At 43.7% G+C, this 19,765-nt stretch overlaps 1 protein-coding gene across 3 annotated transcripts; it reads right to left on the bottom strand.

Annotated features, from left to right (window-relative positions):
• Positions 1 to 805: 805 nt before the first annotated feature.
• On the bottom strand, positions 806 to 13,581 carry LOC115636045 (beta-1,4-galactosyltransferase galt-1-like). 3 transcript variants are annotated; one of them, XM_030535653.1, is made up of 4 exons: positions 13,447 to 13,581; positions 8,391 to 8,512; positions 4,924 to 5,098; positions 806 to 3,044 (listed from the first exon to the last, which is right to left on the bottom strand). In XM_030535653.1, exon 4 carries the CDS (start codon positions 3,015 to 3,017, stop codon positions 1,638 to 1,640), a length of 1,380 nt encoding a protein of 459 aa, XP_030391513.1. In that variant the 5' UTR covers positions 3,018 to 3,044; positions 4,924 to 5,098; positions 8,391 to 8,512; positions 13,447 to 13,581; the 3' UTR covers positions 806 to 1,637. The 3 variants fall into 3 exon arrangements, with proteins under 3 accessions (XP_030391513.1, XP_030391514.1, XP_030391515.1); XM_030535654.1 differs by lacking the exon at positions 13,447 to 13,581 and adding an exon at positions 9,180 to 9,238; XM_030535655.1 differs by lacking the exons at positions 4,924 to 5,098; positions 13,447 to 13,581 and having other exon boundaries at positions 8,391 to 8,403.
• Positions 13,582 to 19,765: the final 6,184 nt, after the last annotated feature.

The following is a 19,765-nucleotide window of genomic DNA, read 5'->3' as shown; positions in this document are numbered from 1 at the left end:
ATACATCAGCCAGAATCTGTTTCTGGACTGATTTCAAGGCAGTAACAGACCTTTGAGGGTCACCAATTTGTTGTAGGTTTAGCATTTTAAAATAAGTAAAAGAATGCCATAATTGTTTTATTTTGCATTGCAATTTGATGTTTCTGTTCAAAATGTTCTGTGTAAATTAATTCTGTTTTGTGTCTGAATACGAAATGTATGTTAAGAGAAGTGTGAAAGCCATCGCTGAACCAGATGTATGAAGGAGGAAACGGAGACAGATGCAAGGGTCCCAGGAGGCTGAAACACACCCCTATTGAAATGTCAGAGGAGGGCAGATTGAAGACTCTAAAGATAAGACAGGCACCTCTCAATGGGGACAAGAGAGCTGTGATCAAAACCAGCATGGGATAACAGCATAAGGACTGGGCCTGTCCCAGAAACACCCTAGGGTTTGCCCCTCTATGCCAAGTGCACCAAGTGTGGGCAGGCAGGCTCAGCAAGGCAAGATCCAAGTGTGGAGGACCTTAGAGTGGGGGGATCCAGTAAGGGTTGAGATAGTTCTGTGTGGGGCAATCTGGGTGCGGGCGGCTCAGTGGGGGATCCAGCTATGAGGGGGGATCTGGATGCACAGAGGCTTGTTGGCAGGTTCTGGGTACAACAGTAATGGAATTCTGCAGGGAGGTCCAGGTGAAGGTGGTTTTTTTAAAATGGTTTTGTTTTGCCCATGGCTAATTCTCCTATTAATGTTAACTGGATTTGCACTGATGCTATTATGTGAGATTATACCCGCAACACCTGTTTAAATGAGAACTGTAGTTTTATTAGATTCACAGACTGTTAACTTTATTCTTAATTTTTATAAACACCATGTTGCTTACAAAAACAATGACTGTCTGAAAATGTGAGACATTGTGAAATATCAGCTGGCAAAGCTAGCAATTCAGAGATCATATGGCTGCTGGCATAAGGGGAAACTTACAACACTAAATAAAACCACCTCTTTCTATGCTCCTTTTTGAACGAGGAATGATAAAATTAGTTTTAAAGTTCATAGACTGAATTTACATTAACCTATGCAGTCAAACTCACTGGAGTAACGCATGGATTAGAAACAACACAAAGCAAAATGGTCATTTTGCTATATTACTTTCTTTGTTATGTTCTAATTCAATAATTTCCTAATAACAGATTACAATGCCTAAAGAAAGAAAATATTAAAACCAAATATTTAACACATTTATTTAAAGACCACCACCTTTAAAGCTGAGGAGCTCTTAACTGCTAAGCTAGGGAAGGTACGTTTGGAGTTTTACCTTGTCCTCCTATTTCTAGAAGTAGAGCAATACTCTGATCCCTAAATAAATAACATAACCAGGTTATGGTTCCATAAACATAAGGAAAGTGCTGAGATTATGTACAATGTATTTTCAGCTTCTTTAGATAGGATTAAAGCAAGCAAGAAAGAGAGAGAGACATTTAACAATATCATACCACAATTCTTAACATACTTGCATCACATCTCCTTATGGCTCACTTATGCTTTTAATTTACAGTAGATTTTACCATGAGTAGGATTGCTTTTCCAGGTCTCATTTTCAATGCTGCAAAATTATGACTAAACTGGTTTGCCCACTTACAAATGAGGGCCTTAGGATTTATAAAGTAGAAATGTCTATAACTGTCCCTTTAAAGGTGTTTCCAATGGCTTCTGAGAATATCTGCAATATTTTTTTCATGGTCCATTTGAAGTACTGCTTTTTTAGCACTTTGTTAACATTCTTAATCAAAGACAAGTTATATCTCCAGAGGGTTGGATCCTTAGTGAGAAATTTTTTAGGTATGTTTCCTTGGAGAGGGTCTCTGCAATGATAAGTAATTGCAATGTCCCTGGAAACTTCTAGGCTGCTTCCATAGGCCTTTAGAACAGAGTGGACAGAAGTCTGAATCACTTTCTTTGGATCAACTATCATTTTCCGAGGACTGAAGGCCCATGGTCTATCAGGCTCTTTATAAATATGCTGGAGTATGTTGACCCCTGGTACAGCGCTCCAGGATGAAATGTTGAATGCCTCATTCGAAGAATACACAGTTTTAGGGAAGATGTGGTTCTCAAAGAGGAAAATGCCAGTCCCTGGATTTTGCTCCTGAAGGCTACTCATCATTGTTTTCCAGTTCAGGTGTTTAATGGGGAGAATAATTTCATCAATATCATTAAGAAGCACAAACTTGCTCCTGTACATGTTGCGGTAAACACAATCATTTAGAGCAGTAATTTGTCCATAGTAGCCAATGTCTTTGGTATCCATAGAAAAATGCCAGTAAGAAGAAACGTTAAAGTATGAAGTAATTGGCCAGGGAATTATCTCAACAGTTCCTTCTGCAACATAAAATTCTAAGGCTTTCTCCATCAATTGGCTGCAGCTGTTCTTATAGATAACAACTTTCTGTGCCCCAAGAATTTTATACATCTCAATGCTCTGTATGAATTGTAAGACATTGTTGTAATTTCCAAACATGGTAGAGATGCACACAGTGAATTCAACAGAAAGGGTCTTGTCATCACGGTTTTTTATTTCAAACCTTGGTAGCTGGACAATATTTCCTTTAGGGGACCAATGAATTGACACATAGTTTGGATCACAGTTTTGGGGCTCCACACAAAGTAAATCTGCTGTACCATAAGGGAATCCAAACAGATCTGAATGAACATCTATTGCTGCCCTTTCCACAGATACCTTGCCATCAGATTGACAACAAAACCAGCAATAAAGATCTCTTACTTCATTATGGTGTACAATCCCAATTACACGAGTGAGGTTTATTTGTCTTTTGTCAAAGTATGGTGCTATTATAAATGTTTTATTATATTTTAATGCTGTGATTGTATCCCTGGCAATCTCACCTTGACAGAGGTCAATCAGCCCTGTCGACTTTGATGAGAGAGAGTTTCGTGTTACCCAATAGTACAAGAGGGAATACAGAATCAGTACGAAAAGGACCATCACAAAAAAAAAGATTCTTCCATAGCAAGACATTTCTGCATTTAAGTTCTAGGTAAGTGTCTATGAGAGAAATGGGTTAAAGTTAGAATGAACATTACCAGTTAAAAGTAGGACGTAAAAGTAGATATCGGTAATTACTTTACCAGTTAAAAGCAGGAAATATTTAAACTGAAAGCTAATCTACTCCTGCACCTACATAGCATAATCATTCTTGGTATTTATTTTTTTTTGGAAGTTGTTCCCCCTCCGAGTTAGATACCAATTACTGATTAGTTATGTTTTACTTCCTCCACTTCCACCTTCAATCCTCATCCCCTCTCTTGGACATGCTTTGTGTGGAATTTTTCTATTTTTTCCCTAGACTCTGCACTTGTTAATTGGCCAGGAAATAAAGGTACCTACTCCTCTAATACAGACATTTCACATTAAACATTTGAAATCAGTCTTAAATAAATAATATTGTAAATTCTACCTGCTGTTGTTCCGTGGCTTTTGGTGGTTTTGCTCCCTGAAACAGGGTGAACATTTGTATTTATTCTAACTTGAATATTAGAAAGGAGACCACAAAAAATAGATTAGAAAAGGAGAGAACCACTGTCAAGTGAGTTTCTCTTCCTCCTTCCCAGATGTTTTTTAACAGAAACCCTCCAGAGTAAGTGCTATGTTAAAAAAACCAAAAAATCTCTTACTAAATATGAGTTACAAGTTTCCTCACAAGTTAGGTATTTTCTTAAGTTATCTAGAGTAGGGATGTAATATAGTAAATGGTTAACCGGTAAGCATTAGCCTTACTGGTTAACCCAGGCTAACACTTAACCCCCAACCCCGGGCAGGCCGGAGCAGCCCCAGCCCCGTGGGACTCGGTGGACGGCCAACCCCAGCCACAGCCTTGGGCTGCATTGGCCGGAGCAGCAGCCCCGAGCCGTGGCAGCTGGCCCCAGGAACAGCCCCAGTCCTGATGGCCAGAGCAGCCCCAGCCCCAGCCCCCTCCCTTTAATTGGTTGACCGATTAAACAATATAATTTTAACTGGTATGACAAAGTTCCGCCTCTGTCTTGGTGAGTCCTGCACTTATTGGCGGATTTGCTTGCCTCAGAGATTCACCATGTGGGTCAGGAAACAGCCCAGAGACCTTCCCCTCTGGTAGGGGCCACAATCCAGGCCAATTCCTCCTGTATCTGATCAGGAGTTGGGAGGTTTGGGGGGGGGGGGAAACTCGGGCCCGCCCTCTACTCCAAGTTCCAGCCCAGGGCCCTGTGGACTGCAGCTGTCTAGAGTGCCTACTGGTACAGCTGCGCAACAGCTACAACTCCCTGGGCAACTTCCCCATGGCCTCCTTCCAACACCTTCTTTATCTTAAGCTCACCAGGGAAAATGGATCTACTTAAACAGGGACTAACAATCTGCCTTCTATCAGAGGGGTAGCCGTGTTAGTCTGGATCTGTAAAAGCAGCAAAGAATCCTGTGGCACCTTATAGACTAACAGACGTTTTGGAGCATGAGCTTTCGTGGGTGAATACCCACTTCTTCAGATGCTGAAGAAGTGGGTATTCACCCACGAAAGCTCATGCTCCAAAACGTCTGTTAGTCTATAAGGTGCCACAGGATTCTTTGCTGCTTTTACAATCTGCCTTCTAACACTCTCCTGTAGCTATCTGGCCTGACCCTGTCACACTGGTTAACTTTTTTAACGATATTTACATCCCTAATCTAGAGTAGTTTATTTTAGAGCCAGAGCATCTACACAGCAGTTAAATAGCCCCTTAGCCCGAGCATTGCAAACCTGTCAGCTGGCATGGACCAGCCACAGGTTTGTAATTGTAGCGGCGACATATCCTCAGAGTACATTTCCCAGACCCAAAGAAGAGCTCTTTGTAAAATCAAAAATTTACAAAAATCTTTTACTCTAAATTTTAGATTCTAATTTCTTCAGATTAACTTTATGTCCAAAAATTATTTTGATTCTGACTTGTTTGAGAGGACATCATCCATTTGGCTCTTTTGGACAGTAGGCAGTTGATCACCTGACTTGTCTCTAATGAGCTTCTCTAAATATTACTGAGCCTGAAGTTCTTCCTGTTGCAGAAGAGGCATTGCTGTTCATGGAAATCTGCCTGTAAGAAATGGCCAATTACTTTATTGATTAATTCCCTTTTCAAGGAAATTGGGTGAGATAAACATAGATTAATTAAAGGATTAATGAATCACATCCTTGCTCTCCTAACACCATGCTCAAAGATCTGTAATTAAGAGTCTACTGCAGGAAAATTAGCCAATCTGAAGAGAAGGTGCAAGTGTGAGATCAGTGACTGAAGAGAAAACTGGCCGGAGGAAAAGTTTGAAATATGGTTACAGTGTACGTGAAAATGACTCCATATTCTTATGCTGCTGCTGTACACAAGGTATTGTATCTGAAAGGGAACTAGGGATTTTTAACCACTCCTTGATAAGAAGGAGGACTGCAAATTAGTCTTCTTAGGTCTTATAGCCATGATATAAAAATGGTTTGGGCACATTTACATCTAAACATGCTTATGTTCACATTCACTGCAGCTATCATTTATAACAGTGCCTAGAAGTGTGCTACAGAAAATAAGAGATTTAATTTCTGCCCTAAAGATTTTACTATCTAATTATTGATAAGACAATGAGTGAGAATAAGAGATAAAGGGGGTTACGAGAGAGAGGAAATGTAAGAGTTAAATCAATTACTTAGCTAGGTTATGTTTGTATCTTGATGGCACAATTAAATTTCTAAATGTAGATGGGTTGGGGGGAAGAGGCAGAGAAAACAGGAAAAAGGATACTGTTCCAGGGGAGGCTGGAAGGAGATGTGCGGTTGGTGGCTAGGGGAAAAGGTAGAGACAAGGAATAGGAGGAGGAATGCTGGTGGCAGGGTGAAGTAAGTAACATGTACAATCAGCTGAGGACAATAAAGACAAGCACATTAAAACAAGTGGCAACATAATTATATGATATATCTAGAGACCTAAGAATAGTGTTGTTATTGTCTTATCATTCCCCTGTGCTCCCTTTATCTGGTTTTCTATAACCACCTGTTCTCTCTTATCGTATACTTGGATTGTAAATTTTTAAGGGCAGAGATCATCTTTTTGTTATATGTATGTACAGTGCCTGTCACAATGGAGTTCTAGTCTGTAACTACAGCTACTACTGTTATCACTATACAAATAAGTAATAAAAGGTGGTTGAGATGGAATCTGGGTTTGAGGGAGGTGTTTTCTTTGTTAGTTTTTTTTTTTTTAATAAAGAATTTGATTGATAGATATTTTGGATCATTTACAATAAGACATTGTGACCCAAGAACCTCTGCATGCTAACTGGCAAAGGTATGCAGATGGGTTAAAAGAATCTCCTGAGTGTGATATAAACATTCTAGTTCACCAAAGACCACAGGTCCCAGCTTCCAACTATCTCCAGGGGTGCTCAACCCCAAGCCCCACTCCTACTCCACCCCTCCACCCCAACACCCCACTCCAACTCTTCCTGCCCCTACTCCACCCCACCTCACCTCTTCCCACCGAGTTCAGCCTCCTCTCCCAGGGTGGAAGCCTCTATTTAATCATGTATCCAGTATTAAAATATTCCCAAACTGGGTCTCTTTTATAGCCGGCTGCCATTACAGGTTTTCCCTTCTAGGGAGAGAATGGTATGGTAGATCTCAAATCAATGAAGGCTACACTCAGAAAGACCTCAAGACTTCTGGAATATGTTGCACAAACAGTTTCACTTTTGTTTCTACTGCCTGGCCCTCCCTTCTCACGCTTACTCCAGACTTCTTCTCCTTGTCCAGATCTATTCCGCCCCCAACAATCTTCGATTCATTGAACTCATTGAAACTTTGCACTTTTAGAGAGAGGTAAGGGATTAACTCTGTGTTAACCCTATTGTCCCTCTGCAAATTTGTGGAGGTCTGTTATTTCTCACCTCTATATTTATTTATTTATTTAAAAACATTTTTGCATTAACAAGCATGTTATCTCTGGAGACACAAATCCACAGTTTGAGAACTGCAGAACTAAGTATCTCTGATGATATCTTCTAGACTGAGCACTGAGTCCCACTGGATAGATAGAAAGATTAACCTAAATAATTGATACTGAAGCCCCTGGAACCTCATAAAATTGGGTCCCTAATCCATGAACTATTGGAACTCATTTACAAAACTTTTCTTAAACATTATATGAATATACTGTCTCATACTATAGAATTAGAATTTATAATCCCTATTCCATGATGAGATATCTTTGAGCTATAATGTATTTTAATTAAAATGATCTTTAGATTGGATTTTTTTGATCAAATGCTTTGAGGGGAATAAACCTATTTAAATAAAAAAAATCATTGATTTTTATTCACCCGGCCCTCCCCTGGGCACACCCCCCTCCCACGCCTCCTTCACACCACAGACTAGCTGATCCTCAGGATTGGGGGGGGTGGGAAAACGGGACGGGATAGAGGTGTACAGTACCCTCTGCATTATATTCCAAAGGAGAAGGCTGGATATGATCCCTGGGCATACACTGTAACTCCAAACGCTGTAACTCTGCCAGTGCAGATATACCCAAAGACCTAGTCTACACTAGAAAATTAGGTCAGTTGGTTAAGGATGTGAAAAATCCACACCGAGTGGGGCTATTAAGCCAACTTAAGTCCCCATGCAGACAGTACTAGGTCAATGGAAGAATTCAGCCAACCCAGTCACCTCCTCTCAAGGAGGTGAATTACCTACACCCTCCCATTGGTATAGGTAGTGTCTACACCTGCAGCGCTTCCCACAGCCACAGGGAGCCGTGATCGGCCGAATTTGCAGACACGGCAGGTAAACAAAGCGTCCCGTCCCACCAGAGTGCTTACCCTGGCAGACCGCAGGCCAAAGGTTGCTGATTCCTGGTCTACACTGAAGTACTACAGCAGAGCAGCTGTGCTACTATAGCACTACTATAGCATTTTAAGTGTAGGCAAGCCCTAACAGGAAGAAAAAAAAAAGCAGGGAGGAGGGGCTTTACCTGGAGATATATCTCAAAGGTTTGCTTGAGTATATTTAGGGAGACAGAGGAGTCACCTTGGTACTCTTCACTGAAGAAGTAAAAGGACACTGATTTTGCTTCATGAAAAAGGGGTCTCAATCAGGCTTGGTTGAAAATGCTGGAGAGAACTTTGAGTGAGACAAGTTTGGTTAGACAAGAGAGTAACTTGTTAACTATGTTTAGTCTCTAGAAAGTGTGTTAGGATTTTGTTTTATATGTAACTATTTGTTTCCAATATTCTTACTCACTATTACTTGAATCTCTATTCTTTGATAATAACCTTAGACATATTTATAATGAAAACAAATAAGTGCTGTGATATAAAGCAAAGTGATGGTTCTGAATTGAATGTTACAGACTGGTGTGTACTGTATCTTGGAAATAGCAGGCCTGGTAAGTTTGAGCGTTCAGAGGATAAAGGGCTAGACACTACAGATAATGCTCCAAGGATTCAGGGTTGTGCGTGTCTGTTGCTACCTGTACAAAGAGAGCAAGATAGAGCAAGGTCTGTGGAGGACTCCAAGACAGTGCTTGTGAGGCCAGATGCTGTTTCATGAAGCTGACAAACATCAGGCACAAACAAAACTGTTTCATGCTAACGGCAGGTAGTAGTGAGGTACCTCACAATCCTGGGTACCCCAGCAAGTGTCACAGACATCATCATTAGATTGTCTTGACATGTGTAAGTCACATCTTAAAACAGAACTAACAATATTAAGCAACATATTATGTATTGACCACATATTGTTATATCAAGAACATTTTCTTTTCCCAAAAATTATTTAAACATAACGTTAACAGGAGCCCCACCAATAAATCCCCAGCCCCTGGTTCTTTGCCAGGCTTTGTTTCAGCAGTGTTGGCTCCTCCAGGTCCCCCTGATGCCCCCAAGCCCTTCAAATCTCCATAGAATCCCCCTAAAATCCCAGAAAAATTTCTTAAACCCCCCCAGAGAACCCTAGGAATCCTGAGAAACCCCAGAATTCTGAGTATATTGAGACACTGTAGACTCCATTACCCCCTTGGGGTCATCTTGGTGTACCTAATGCTTCCATTTATGTCACAAGGAGATATGGGATTTCAATTGAAAGCACAGCTGAGCGAAGACAAACAATGAAGGGAGCGCCACATATTTTTTCTACACCTTCAGTTACAAGGAGTTTCATTCTCACAGGCTTCAGTTCTGGGCACTTTCCCTGGCCCTAGATGGTGGAGTGAAGAACAGATTCAGACCATTTCTTAAAAGGTCACATTTATGTAGGACCATTACAAACTGGTGTATCCTAGACTTCATAATACTAATTTGCTAAAATGTACCTGTCCTTTGCTCTAGGTTCATGTCAACATACAATAAATACATGCCATAATGATTCAAACCCTCACATTAAAATATCCAACATAAAACATTACCCAAACCATGAGCAGCGTGTATAATAGGCACAGGAAGGCAGTGCCTTCCCACACAGGTGCCGTAAGACATGCTGCAGAATGCTGGGGACATGGTGGCCCAATCTCTTGCTGTCCCTGCCTTTCACATCACAGGAAGATTTAATTTATTATGGTCCGTGCAGGTTCCAGGGCAGCTGGGAAGGATGTATCTGCTATTCAGCTTCCTGGGTTGCTTGGACTCCCCATAGACATTACTAATGAACTTGGAAAGCTGACTAGTGGATAGCTTCCTCAGCTGCTCTGGAACTTGCATGGAGAAGCTCAGTCAGTCATGTACACTCTTTCTCCCAGCCACAGCTGCTGCAGTCTTTTGCACACCATCTCTATGTCTTCACTATACGCCAGATTGGCGAGTAGTAATTGATCTATCAGGGATCGATATATCGCGTCTCATCTAGACACGATAAATCGATCCCCGAATGCACTCCCCATCGACTCTGGAACTCCACCAGAGCGAGAGGTGGTAGCGGAGTCAATGGCGGAACCGCAGCCATTGATCCCGCACTGTAAGGGCCCAAGGTAAATCGATCTAAGATACTTCAACTTCAGCTATGCTATTCATGTAGCTGAAGCTGTGTATCTTAGATCGATCTCCGCCCCACTAGTGCAGACCAGCCTCAAGACTCAGCCCCCTCTCTGGAGAGCCCTGCAGGCTGCGCTGCTGCTGTATGCTTTGCAGGTTCCATCCTCCTCTCCTCCCTGCTTGGCCCCTCACCCGTCCAGTCTCCCCGTCCCTGCCTGGCACTCCCCTGCTCCTTGCCTCCCCTCCTCATCCTCCTCCTGTCCAGCCCCAGCCCTCTCTCTCTGTGCTCATCCTCCCCCTTGCCTGCTTGGTGTGGGGTTTCCGCCTTGTTCCCTCCCTCTCCTAGTCCCTAGTCCCCTCCTAACCCTAACCCTAACCCCACCAGCTGCTGGTGCCCGGGTTCCTCCTCTCCTTGCTTGCGTTTGGACCCCTGCCACTCACTGCAATCCCCCTCTCCCCACTCACTCAGCTCCCCTGTTTGCTGCGTGGGTTTCCTTGCCCCCCCCATTTGTTCCCCCGTCTGCTGTGGGACTCTTCCTGCTGCTGTGCGGATGCTAGAACAATTCAGATACGAGGAAGGGCCCCGTCAGTTTTAAAAGTAGTTCTGCTTTTCACTGGCTGGCCCAGCTATCGGACTTCTCCTGCTGTACTAATGCTGGAGCAACTCAGTTAAAGTGCCTGCCAGAAAGGACGGCAGGGAGGGGCAGGTCACTTTTAAAAAAGGGAGGGCTTTTTGAAAGCTTGCCTATCTCACCAACAGAAGTTGGTCCAATAAATGATATTACTGCCTCACGCACCTTCATGGGTGGTGCCAGGTATAATAGTCCAGGAGGGAACCACCTTGTCTCTCTAACAGGACACAAGTCACATAGAACTCATATATCACACATTCCTGTGTGAAACAAGGAATCACACTGAAATCATAGCTGTTAGATTCCTCTATAAACTGTACCGTACTACAAATACAACTATCCTACATGTGAAGCCTGTTCAGTAATCAAGTAAGAGTCCTGTCAAAGAGGTATATTTGTTTTCCAGATAATGGAAAAGGAAAGTAAAATTTAAGCAAAAAAGCATGGTTTGGTGTTGAAATCAGAGCTAAAACAGTAAAGATACAGGGTTTTATTAATGGCTCCCTGTCACAAACTTCCAGTTTGACATTGGACCCGCCATTTAAGGCTTGATCTCAAGGGGAATCTTTCTATTAATCTATTAAAGGCAGCGGATAGGGGACTTAATTAACCCATGCCTTCAGTTTCTCCATCCAAAAAACAGGGATAATAATACTTGCGGGCCTCACAAGAGTTTAAATTAATTGTTTTTGGTTTGGTGCTTTGAGGTCATCAGGTGGAAAATGCTTAGAAGTGTTGTTTGACAATTCCAAAACCTTTATGTGTCATTCATGCAGTATACATTCCTCTGGTCACAGGAGATTGGGACTTTATGGGACAACTACTCTTCCCACCGAATAACGCTGGAGCAACTTGCCAGAAAAGGGGTGGGGGGCGAGCAGGGAGGGAAGAGAGGTGGGAGAAAGTGGGGAGGGGGCAGGGTCTGGGCGGCGCAGGGGTGGAGTGTGGGCGAAGCCACAGGCAGAAGAGGGAGACGGAGGAGCTAGCCTCCCCAAGCAGCGGTCTGAAGAAGCTTCACCCACTGCCATGACCCAAACCATTAAGATGGCCATTCTCATCCTCTTAGAGAAAGCCTGGGTCACAGAATTTGCACTGCAGCATGTCCTCAAGATCAACAGCCTGACCAAGCTGGAGCCTAGAAGTGGGGCTGAATTTCAGAGTCAACCCTGTGACATTATACTCCATATTCTTTATGAAAATATGCTTGTGGTAGGAATATGACATAACTAAGATATGCTTTATGCAAGATAACTCTTGTAAAGTATCATTGGAAAGGTTATAATTTACTGAATATGATCCTATTTGTGTGCATGTATCATTTCTGTATCTGAACTTAGGAATACTGACTATGTATTTATAGTTCAACTGTGTTACTTTGGATGACGTCCCCCGCTAACACTTCAGTTACAACAATGAAAAAGCTGGACAGTGTTGATGGCCCATCAGCAAGAGACAATGGACTGTGAAAGAGCTTAGTCTTCCTGTGAACTGTGGGTCAGCCTGTGAAGAATGGCTAAAGGGGCCCTACAGAGGCATGTGACCATGTCACCTGATACTGGAACCCATCTTGAATTCTGTACTTTTCCAGGAGAAGCTGTGTGTGTGTGTCAAACTAGGAAACAAAGGACTTGCGCCTTATGCAAATCCTATTTCAGAGTGGGAAGTGAGGTAATCCAGGTCCTCAGTTCTCCCCTGCTGCCCCAACATTGACTTGGGGGGAAGAACTGGACCCAGGCTGGAAGGGCATCTGGCTTGTGAAGAAGATTATTAGAACCACATTTAGAACTTACATGTAACCAGTTTCTTTAGTGTATTAAACTTAGTTTGCATGCTCTATTTTATTTTTTAATAATCTGCCTTGTTCTGTCTGCTACACCTTTAACTACTTAAACTACACCTATTATATGTAATAAATTTATTTCTGGTTTATAATATAGTTTATATGATTTCTAAGGGGGGGGAGAGTTGTGCATACCCTCCTCCACCTTGAGGGAAGAGGCAAATTTCATATAATTTGGGGTTTGTACTCCAGAGGGGTGGGGTGGACAGCTGGGTGCTGTGGCAAGACCCAGAGTGGATCTCTGTCTCTCTGTACAGCTGTGTGTGGCCCTGCCTGTGTACTTGGCTGGGAACCAAGACCTGGTTAAAAAGTGCCCAGGCTGGCGGAACAGTCTCATTCAGTGGCATCCCAGCACACCAGGTGACATCCCAGGGGTCCAGCCCATCACAAACCCTTCACTAAAAATGCCGTGGGCAGCACCTCACCTAGTATATTTTTAGGTCTTCAGTCTCTCGAACGCTACACTCTGGCACCATTATGAACATCTGCCCCTTACCAGTGCCCACAGCCAGGGCAACGGTCTTTCACTCTGGCAGGGTACTGAGGTAGCTGATCTAATGGAATCAGCACAACCTGCTGACCCTTGCCCACCACGAGGAGACACTAACCAGCGAGTGCAGTGGCTATAGTCAGGTCTAAAAGTCAGTCAGGGAACACAGAAGGAACCCGCTGGCTGGACTCCACCAACCCCACAATCTGCCCCCAAACGGCAGGAGAGACCACTAGTAAGACCCCCCCAGCTGGTTTACTGAGCAAGGCCCCACACCCCGCATGTAACAGTCTGACAGGGCTCAGCCTCGCAAACCCAGAGGCTCAACAACACGCAGGAGCTAGCCCCCAAACCAAGCACCGGATTGGCGCCAAAGAGCACGTGCGCGAGGGCCCTCTCATAGTTGTCACCCGGCCCCCGACAATAACTGCTACCAACCCCCTCGACGTCATCCCAGCCGCCAACGTCCCGCCTCACCTCTGGGCCTTCCAGGGCCTGCAGCCAGATCACCTCCCAGGCCGGTGCAGCGCCGCGGGCGGGAGCGCGCGCAACAGAACTACCGCTCATTCGCAGCCACCTCTCTCTGCGCCCCCTTTCGGGCGAACAGCATCGGCTTCTGCGGGACAGGAGAGCGTGTCCCGATTGGCTGCTGCTCCCCAGGAGGCGGGGGAGTGCGGAAAGCAGCCAATCGGTGGCAGGTCCTCCTGGCGGCCGAGTTGAAGTTCCGCTGGCTGGGGCCGCTTTGTTGCTAGGGTGACTTGTCCAGCAGCTCTGCCCTGCCTGGCTGAGGAGCGAGAGGCAGCTGCCGCCAGCCGGGCTTCGAGGAGCAGGACGGTCTCCCAGCCGCTCCCCCAGGGAGGAGCTCGTCGGCGCAGGTGGGCCGGGCACTGGAGGGGGAGGCTGGGCTGGGGATGCGGGGGCCTAGATAGAGGTTTGGATGGGGAGCCAGTGGAGTGGCGGTTGAGGCAGCTAGGGGAAGGTTGGGGCATGGATGAGGAGTGGCCAGTCAGTCCTTGGTTAGAATGGGTTTTTAGGCTGGATTCAGTGGGGCACTCTACCTCCCCCTGAACCATTATCAGCTTGGTCCAATCAGCTAAAGTGGGGTTATGGAGTGGCCCCAGAGGTTATGGCATACCAGACTGGCTTCCCCAGGCTGCCGATATAAAGGGCCTGGGAATTTAAAGACCCCGCCCCTTCTGGTTGAGGCCCCACCCCTAGCTCAGGACTCTAGCATGCCAGCAAGGCCTTGCATACACTGGCATTTTACACTGCAATAAAGCGCTTTACCTTACTCCCCGTCCACACTGGCAAGGCACGTAGAGCACTCTGACTCCCTGGCTAGAGCGCTCCTGTTACTCCACCTCCCATGAGGGGGGCAATGGCTATTGCATATTGGCCTAGACAACCCAGGGCCAGGGTGAACTAGGAGTTACATTACAGCACTCTGAATGACTCCAGAAATGTCCCATAATCCCCTTAAGTCAAGTATCAGAGGGGTAGCTGTCTTAATCTGATATCTGTAAAAGCAACAAAGAATCCTGTGGCACCTTATAAACTAACACGTTTTGGAGCATGAGCTTTCGTGGGCATGCATCTGATGAAGTGGGTATTCACCCACGAAAGCTCATGCTCCAAAACATCTGTTAGTCTATAAGGTGGCACAGGATTCTTTGTTGCTTTTAAGTCAAGTGGCCTCTCTTCTCTTTGTTGTGAAATCAGCTGAGGAATGCGGAAGTGCTTTTCAGAGCTTTGTTTCAGACAGTGACTGCTTATCTGCAATGGGGCAAAGGAAACATTTACTGAGTGAGTGGCTGGGGGATAGGGGATCTGAACTTACAAGATAGACACTCTCAGCACTCCAAAAACCCACTCTCTTTCCCCCACCCCACATACAAACAACACACTCCACTCCACTCCCCTCATTTGAGAAGCATGTTGCAGCCACTTGAATGCTGGGATAGCTGCCCATAATGCACTGCTGCAAATGACCCACGTGTGGTAACGCCATAGTGCCTGCAGCTGTAACTGTGGACAGGCTGGAGAGCTTTCTCTAGCGTGCTCTCCAATGGCTGGTTTAACCCAAAGCGCTGTACATAAGAACATAAGTGGGTCAGACCAAAGGTCCATCTTACCCAGTATCTGTCTACCAACAGTGGCCAATGCCAGATGCCCCAGAGGGAGTGAACCGAACAGGCAATGATCAAGTGATCTCTCTCCTGCCATCCATCTCCATCCTCTGACGAACAGAGGCTAGGGACACCATTCTTTACGCATCCTGGCTAATAGCCATTTATGGACTTAACCACCATGAATTTATCCAGTTTTCTTTTAAACACTGTTATAGTCCCAGCCTTCACAACCTCCTCAGGTAAGGAGTTCCACAAGTTGACTGTGCGCAGCGTGAAGAACTACTTCCTTTTAAACCTGCTGCCTATTAATTTCATTTGGTAACCCCTAGTTCTTGTATTATGGGAATAAGTAAATAACTTTTCCTTATCCACTTTCTCAACATCACTCATGATTTTATATACCTCTATCATATCCCCCCTTAGTCTCCTCTTTTCCAAGCTGAAGAGGCCTAGCCTCTTTAATCTTTCCTCCTATGGGACCCTCCCCAACCCCCTAATCATTTTAGTTGCCTTTTTCTGAACTTTTTCTAGTGCTAGTATATCTTTTTTGAGATGAGACCACATCTGTATGCAGTATTCGAGATGTGGGCATACCATGGATTTATATAAGGGCAATAATATATTCTCATCTTATTCTCTATCCCTTTTTTAATGATTCCTAACATCCTGTTTGCTTTTTTGACCACCTCTGCACACTGCATCTTCATCTTCAGAGAACTATCCACGATGACGCCAAGATTTTTTTCCTGATTCGTTGTAGCTAAATTAGCCCCCATCATATTGTATGTATAGTTGGGGTTATTTTTTCCAAAGTGCATTACTTTACATTTATCCACATTAAATTTCATTTGCCATTTTGTTGCCCAATCACTTAGTTTTGTGAGATCTTTTTGAAGTTCTTCACAATCTGCTTTGGTCTTAACTAACTATCTTGAGCAGTTTAGTATCATCTGCAAACTTTGCCACCTCACTGTTTACCCCTTTCTCCAGATCATTTATGAATAAATTGAATAGGATTGGTCCTAGGATTGACCCTTGGGGAACACCACTAGTTACCCCTCTCCATTCTGAGAATTTACCATTAATTCTTATCCTTTGTTCCCTGTCTTTTAACCAGTTCTCAATCCATGAAAGGACCTTCCCTTTTATCCCATGACAGCTTAATTTACGTAAGAGCCTTTGGTGAGGGACCTTGTCAGAGGCTTTCTGGAAATCTAAGTACACTATGTCCACTGGATCCCCCTTGTCCACATGTTTGTTGACCCCTTCAAAGAACTCTAATAGATTAGTAAGACACGATTTCCCTTTACAGAAACTACGTTGACTATTGCTCAACAGTTTGTTTTTCTATGTGTTTGACAATTTTATTTTTAACTATTGTTTTGACTAATTTGCCTGGTACTGATGTTAGACTTACCGGTCTGTAATTGTTGGGATCACCTCTACAGCCCTTTTTAAATATTGGCGTTACATTAGCTAACTTCCAGTCATTGGGTACCGAAGCCGATTTAAAGGACAGGTTACAAACCTTAGTTAATAGTTCCGCAACTTCACATTTGAGTTCTTTCAGAACTCTTGGGTGAATACCATCTGGTCCCGGTGACTTGTTAATGTTGAGTTTATCAATAATTCCAAAGCCTCTAAAAACTACATCTGCAAGTGTAGCCATGACCTTAGTCCTTTGTTACTTTCACCCGAGTGGCCCAAAAGTAGCTGGAGCATACCGGTGAATCCTGCACCAGATGGGGTAGGATCAAACCTTATCCAAACAGCATGTGTATCCAAGAAGTACATAGAAGATATTATAGATGTTGGTGAAGTCTTGTTGGGTGACCTGGGCAGGCTAGGCTATGCTAACTTTCAGGAGAGGCAGAGGGAAACCAAGGGATAACTTTAAACTTTTAGAACTTTATAAAGGAAAACACCAAAATTAGAACATTGCCAATGCCTTACTATTTATAATAAAACTATGTATCTCTAACTCATTAACCTTTGTGAACTTGTACATGCTGTGCAGTTAGTACCAAATGCATTTTTATTAACAAGAACAAAAGATTACAATATATACTGTGTCACTTCAGAGAAGAATCAACGTTTTCTCTCCTTGGCTGTAAGTCCATCTCCATTCTTGCTGTCCTGTTCTTTTCTTCTCTTCAGCTTGAAGTGTTCCTTAGATTTGATGTTCCTGTGGCTGTACCTCTTTGCACCGAGTTTATCCACAAACGGATGTTTCTTAACCTATGGGGCCTCACTTGTCCATTAGACACCTTTGAACTGTATTCCATCAATAGATGTTCAAAGAAGGGTCATTCTCCCTGTTCACGTACGCCAGGTCCTTTTTGGGTGGACTTCTCATTACTGCTTCTAGGATCTGTTTTGCATCTAACACAGCTGTTTGATCAATTCCCTTTTTCACCAGTTATATTTCCTTTCATTTTTTCCCCGTTGATACTCTCTCTGGGAAGTCTGCAGATTTTATTTCCCTCTACTTCCCTTCTCTAATAGCATCTGCTCACATAGCGAGTATTTTTTTTCCTGCTTGTCCTGACCTAAAACTTTTTTTTTTCCTTCTTTCCTCCTCACTTCCCAGTCTGCTACTTTTATTCTCCTGTTATCAACTGATCTCCTACCTGGCTTCCATTTCATCCCTAGCTCAGCATCTCTATTCTCCTTCTCTAACAGCTTTTTTCCAACTGCCCCTTTTGGTGGAATCAGAGCTCCCTCCCAAGCTTGAGTTGCCTTCTCCTTGGCTGTTTCCCCAGGATAGCATTCTGTGCTGCTGCAGGTATTAGGCCAGGGTGAGGGTTACTACACTTTCTCTCTATCTAGGTCAGGTTACATTTCTATGATATGGAAGCAGACAAGCCATAAGTGCCTGATTTAGACGGTAATGTAAAATGAACTAGTTATCATGATCTTTGAAAAGTGCTGAGGATGTAGTTATAATAGGGTTTAATTAGTTTCCATGACACACAGACCACGTTGTCACAAATAGACTACTTTTGAAAACACTTGTTTGCATTTAGTACCCAGCCACGATTGGTAACTGCGAAGCAAATGCTGTTTGTGCTCAAACTGCAAGTTTTACATGGGCAAACTTGTGGGATCAAGGGGTCAGAGACAACTCAGCTTAAGCCTGAGTGTGTCGGGTCGAGTGTGTTTTCAGACCCAACCCGAATGTGATACTTGTAGTTGGGTCCTGTCTGATTCAGGTCAGATTGCAAGGTTCAAGTCACTGGTACTTTAAAGAAAGCACGAGATTTTATGTAGCTGGGAAAGACCAGGTACCAAATCATAAATTGCAGCCCAGACCTCCCCATATACTTCCAGATCCTCAGTGAGAAGCCCGGACTAACTCAAGCGGAAAAGATGCTGTACTTGTCCCCACTACAGCTGATTATCTGTAATTATGCAACATGCTCCTCCAAGGGGCCACAGGTTTCCTCTTTCCTGGCACAAAGTCCTTTAGTAACCAAGAGAACACTCTGGATGTTAATCAGTCACCAGATTAACCATTTATTAACTAGATAATAAAGAAAATGTTTAGACATATAAAATGGGCAGATTATAATACTGAAAATATTACAGTGCCAATGTATACATGGAAAGATCTCCCCAAGTGTTCATTTCTAGTCACCCTAATAAAAGATTCAGTAGAAATAAACTGGGTTCAGAGACCAGCTGATGATTAACAGCCTGGAGAGGCTGCCTGAGACTGTTTACCTTAGAGTTTAGCTCTCTCACAAACTGATTGGAGAAGAAAAGGTAAAATCAGGTGTAATTACATTTTCCCACATTAAAAAATGAGTAATCCTGACATTGAAATCCAGCAAATTTAAAATTTACAGAGGAACTACTTTTAACCCAAACATAATTAACTCATATCCATCCTGAAGACCTATTTCTTCCACAACACTTACAAGAAACTAGATGACTAAGCCTTCTGCTTATTTTTTTTTTTAAATGTAAATGATGTGAGAAGGTATTGAATGGTGAAAAATAGGAAGGGAAACTTTATGTGATTAGCTTAAATATAGATTAGTAATTGCATGTTTATCTCCAACCCCATCACTTGGCTTGTTTAGCTTGATCTAGCTGTATCCTCAACCTTGGTCTGCCTATGTACACTTTTTTGTGTGTGACTGTACAGATAGACTCTTTCTGTGTTTGGGTGCTATCACAAAAAACGGTTACCTACCGCTCATAACTGTTAGTCTTTGAGATATGTTGCTCATGTCCATTCCAAGTAGGTGTGCGCACACCGCATGCGCAGTTGCTGGAAGACTTTTCCTCTAGCGGTACTGGTCGGCTCAGGCGCCTCCTGGAATCGCACCTTCATGGCACTGCATATAGGGCCCTGGTGACTCGCTGCCTCTCCAGTTCCTTCTTGCCAGATTACTCTGAGGGGAAGGCAGGTCTTGGAATGGACATGAGCAACACGTCTCAAAGAACAACAATTATGAGAGATGGGTAACCGTTTTTTTTAATTCAAGTGCTTGCTCATGTCGATTCCAAGTAGGTGACTTGCAAGCTTTACCTAGAAGGCGGGGTCAGAGTTCATGGAATCGCTGACTGAAGACCGCTCTGCTGAATGCTGCATTGTCCCTGGCATGCTGGGTAATGGCATAAAGCGAAGTGAAGGTGTGAACTGAGGACCATGTTGCCAC

This window comes from Gopherus evgoodei, chromosome 16 (genome assembly GCF_007399415.2).
Source record: "Gopherus evgoodei ecotype Sinaloan lineage chromosome 16, rGopEvg1_v1.p, whole genome shotgun sequence".
Lineage (NCBI taxonomy): Eukaryota > Metazoa > Chordata > Testudines > Testudinidae > Gopherus > Gopherus evgoodei.
The sequence above is the reverse complement of the archived record's forward strand: the minus strand, read 5'-3'. Positions and strand labels throughout refer to the sequence as shown.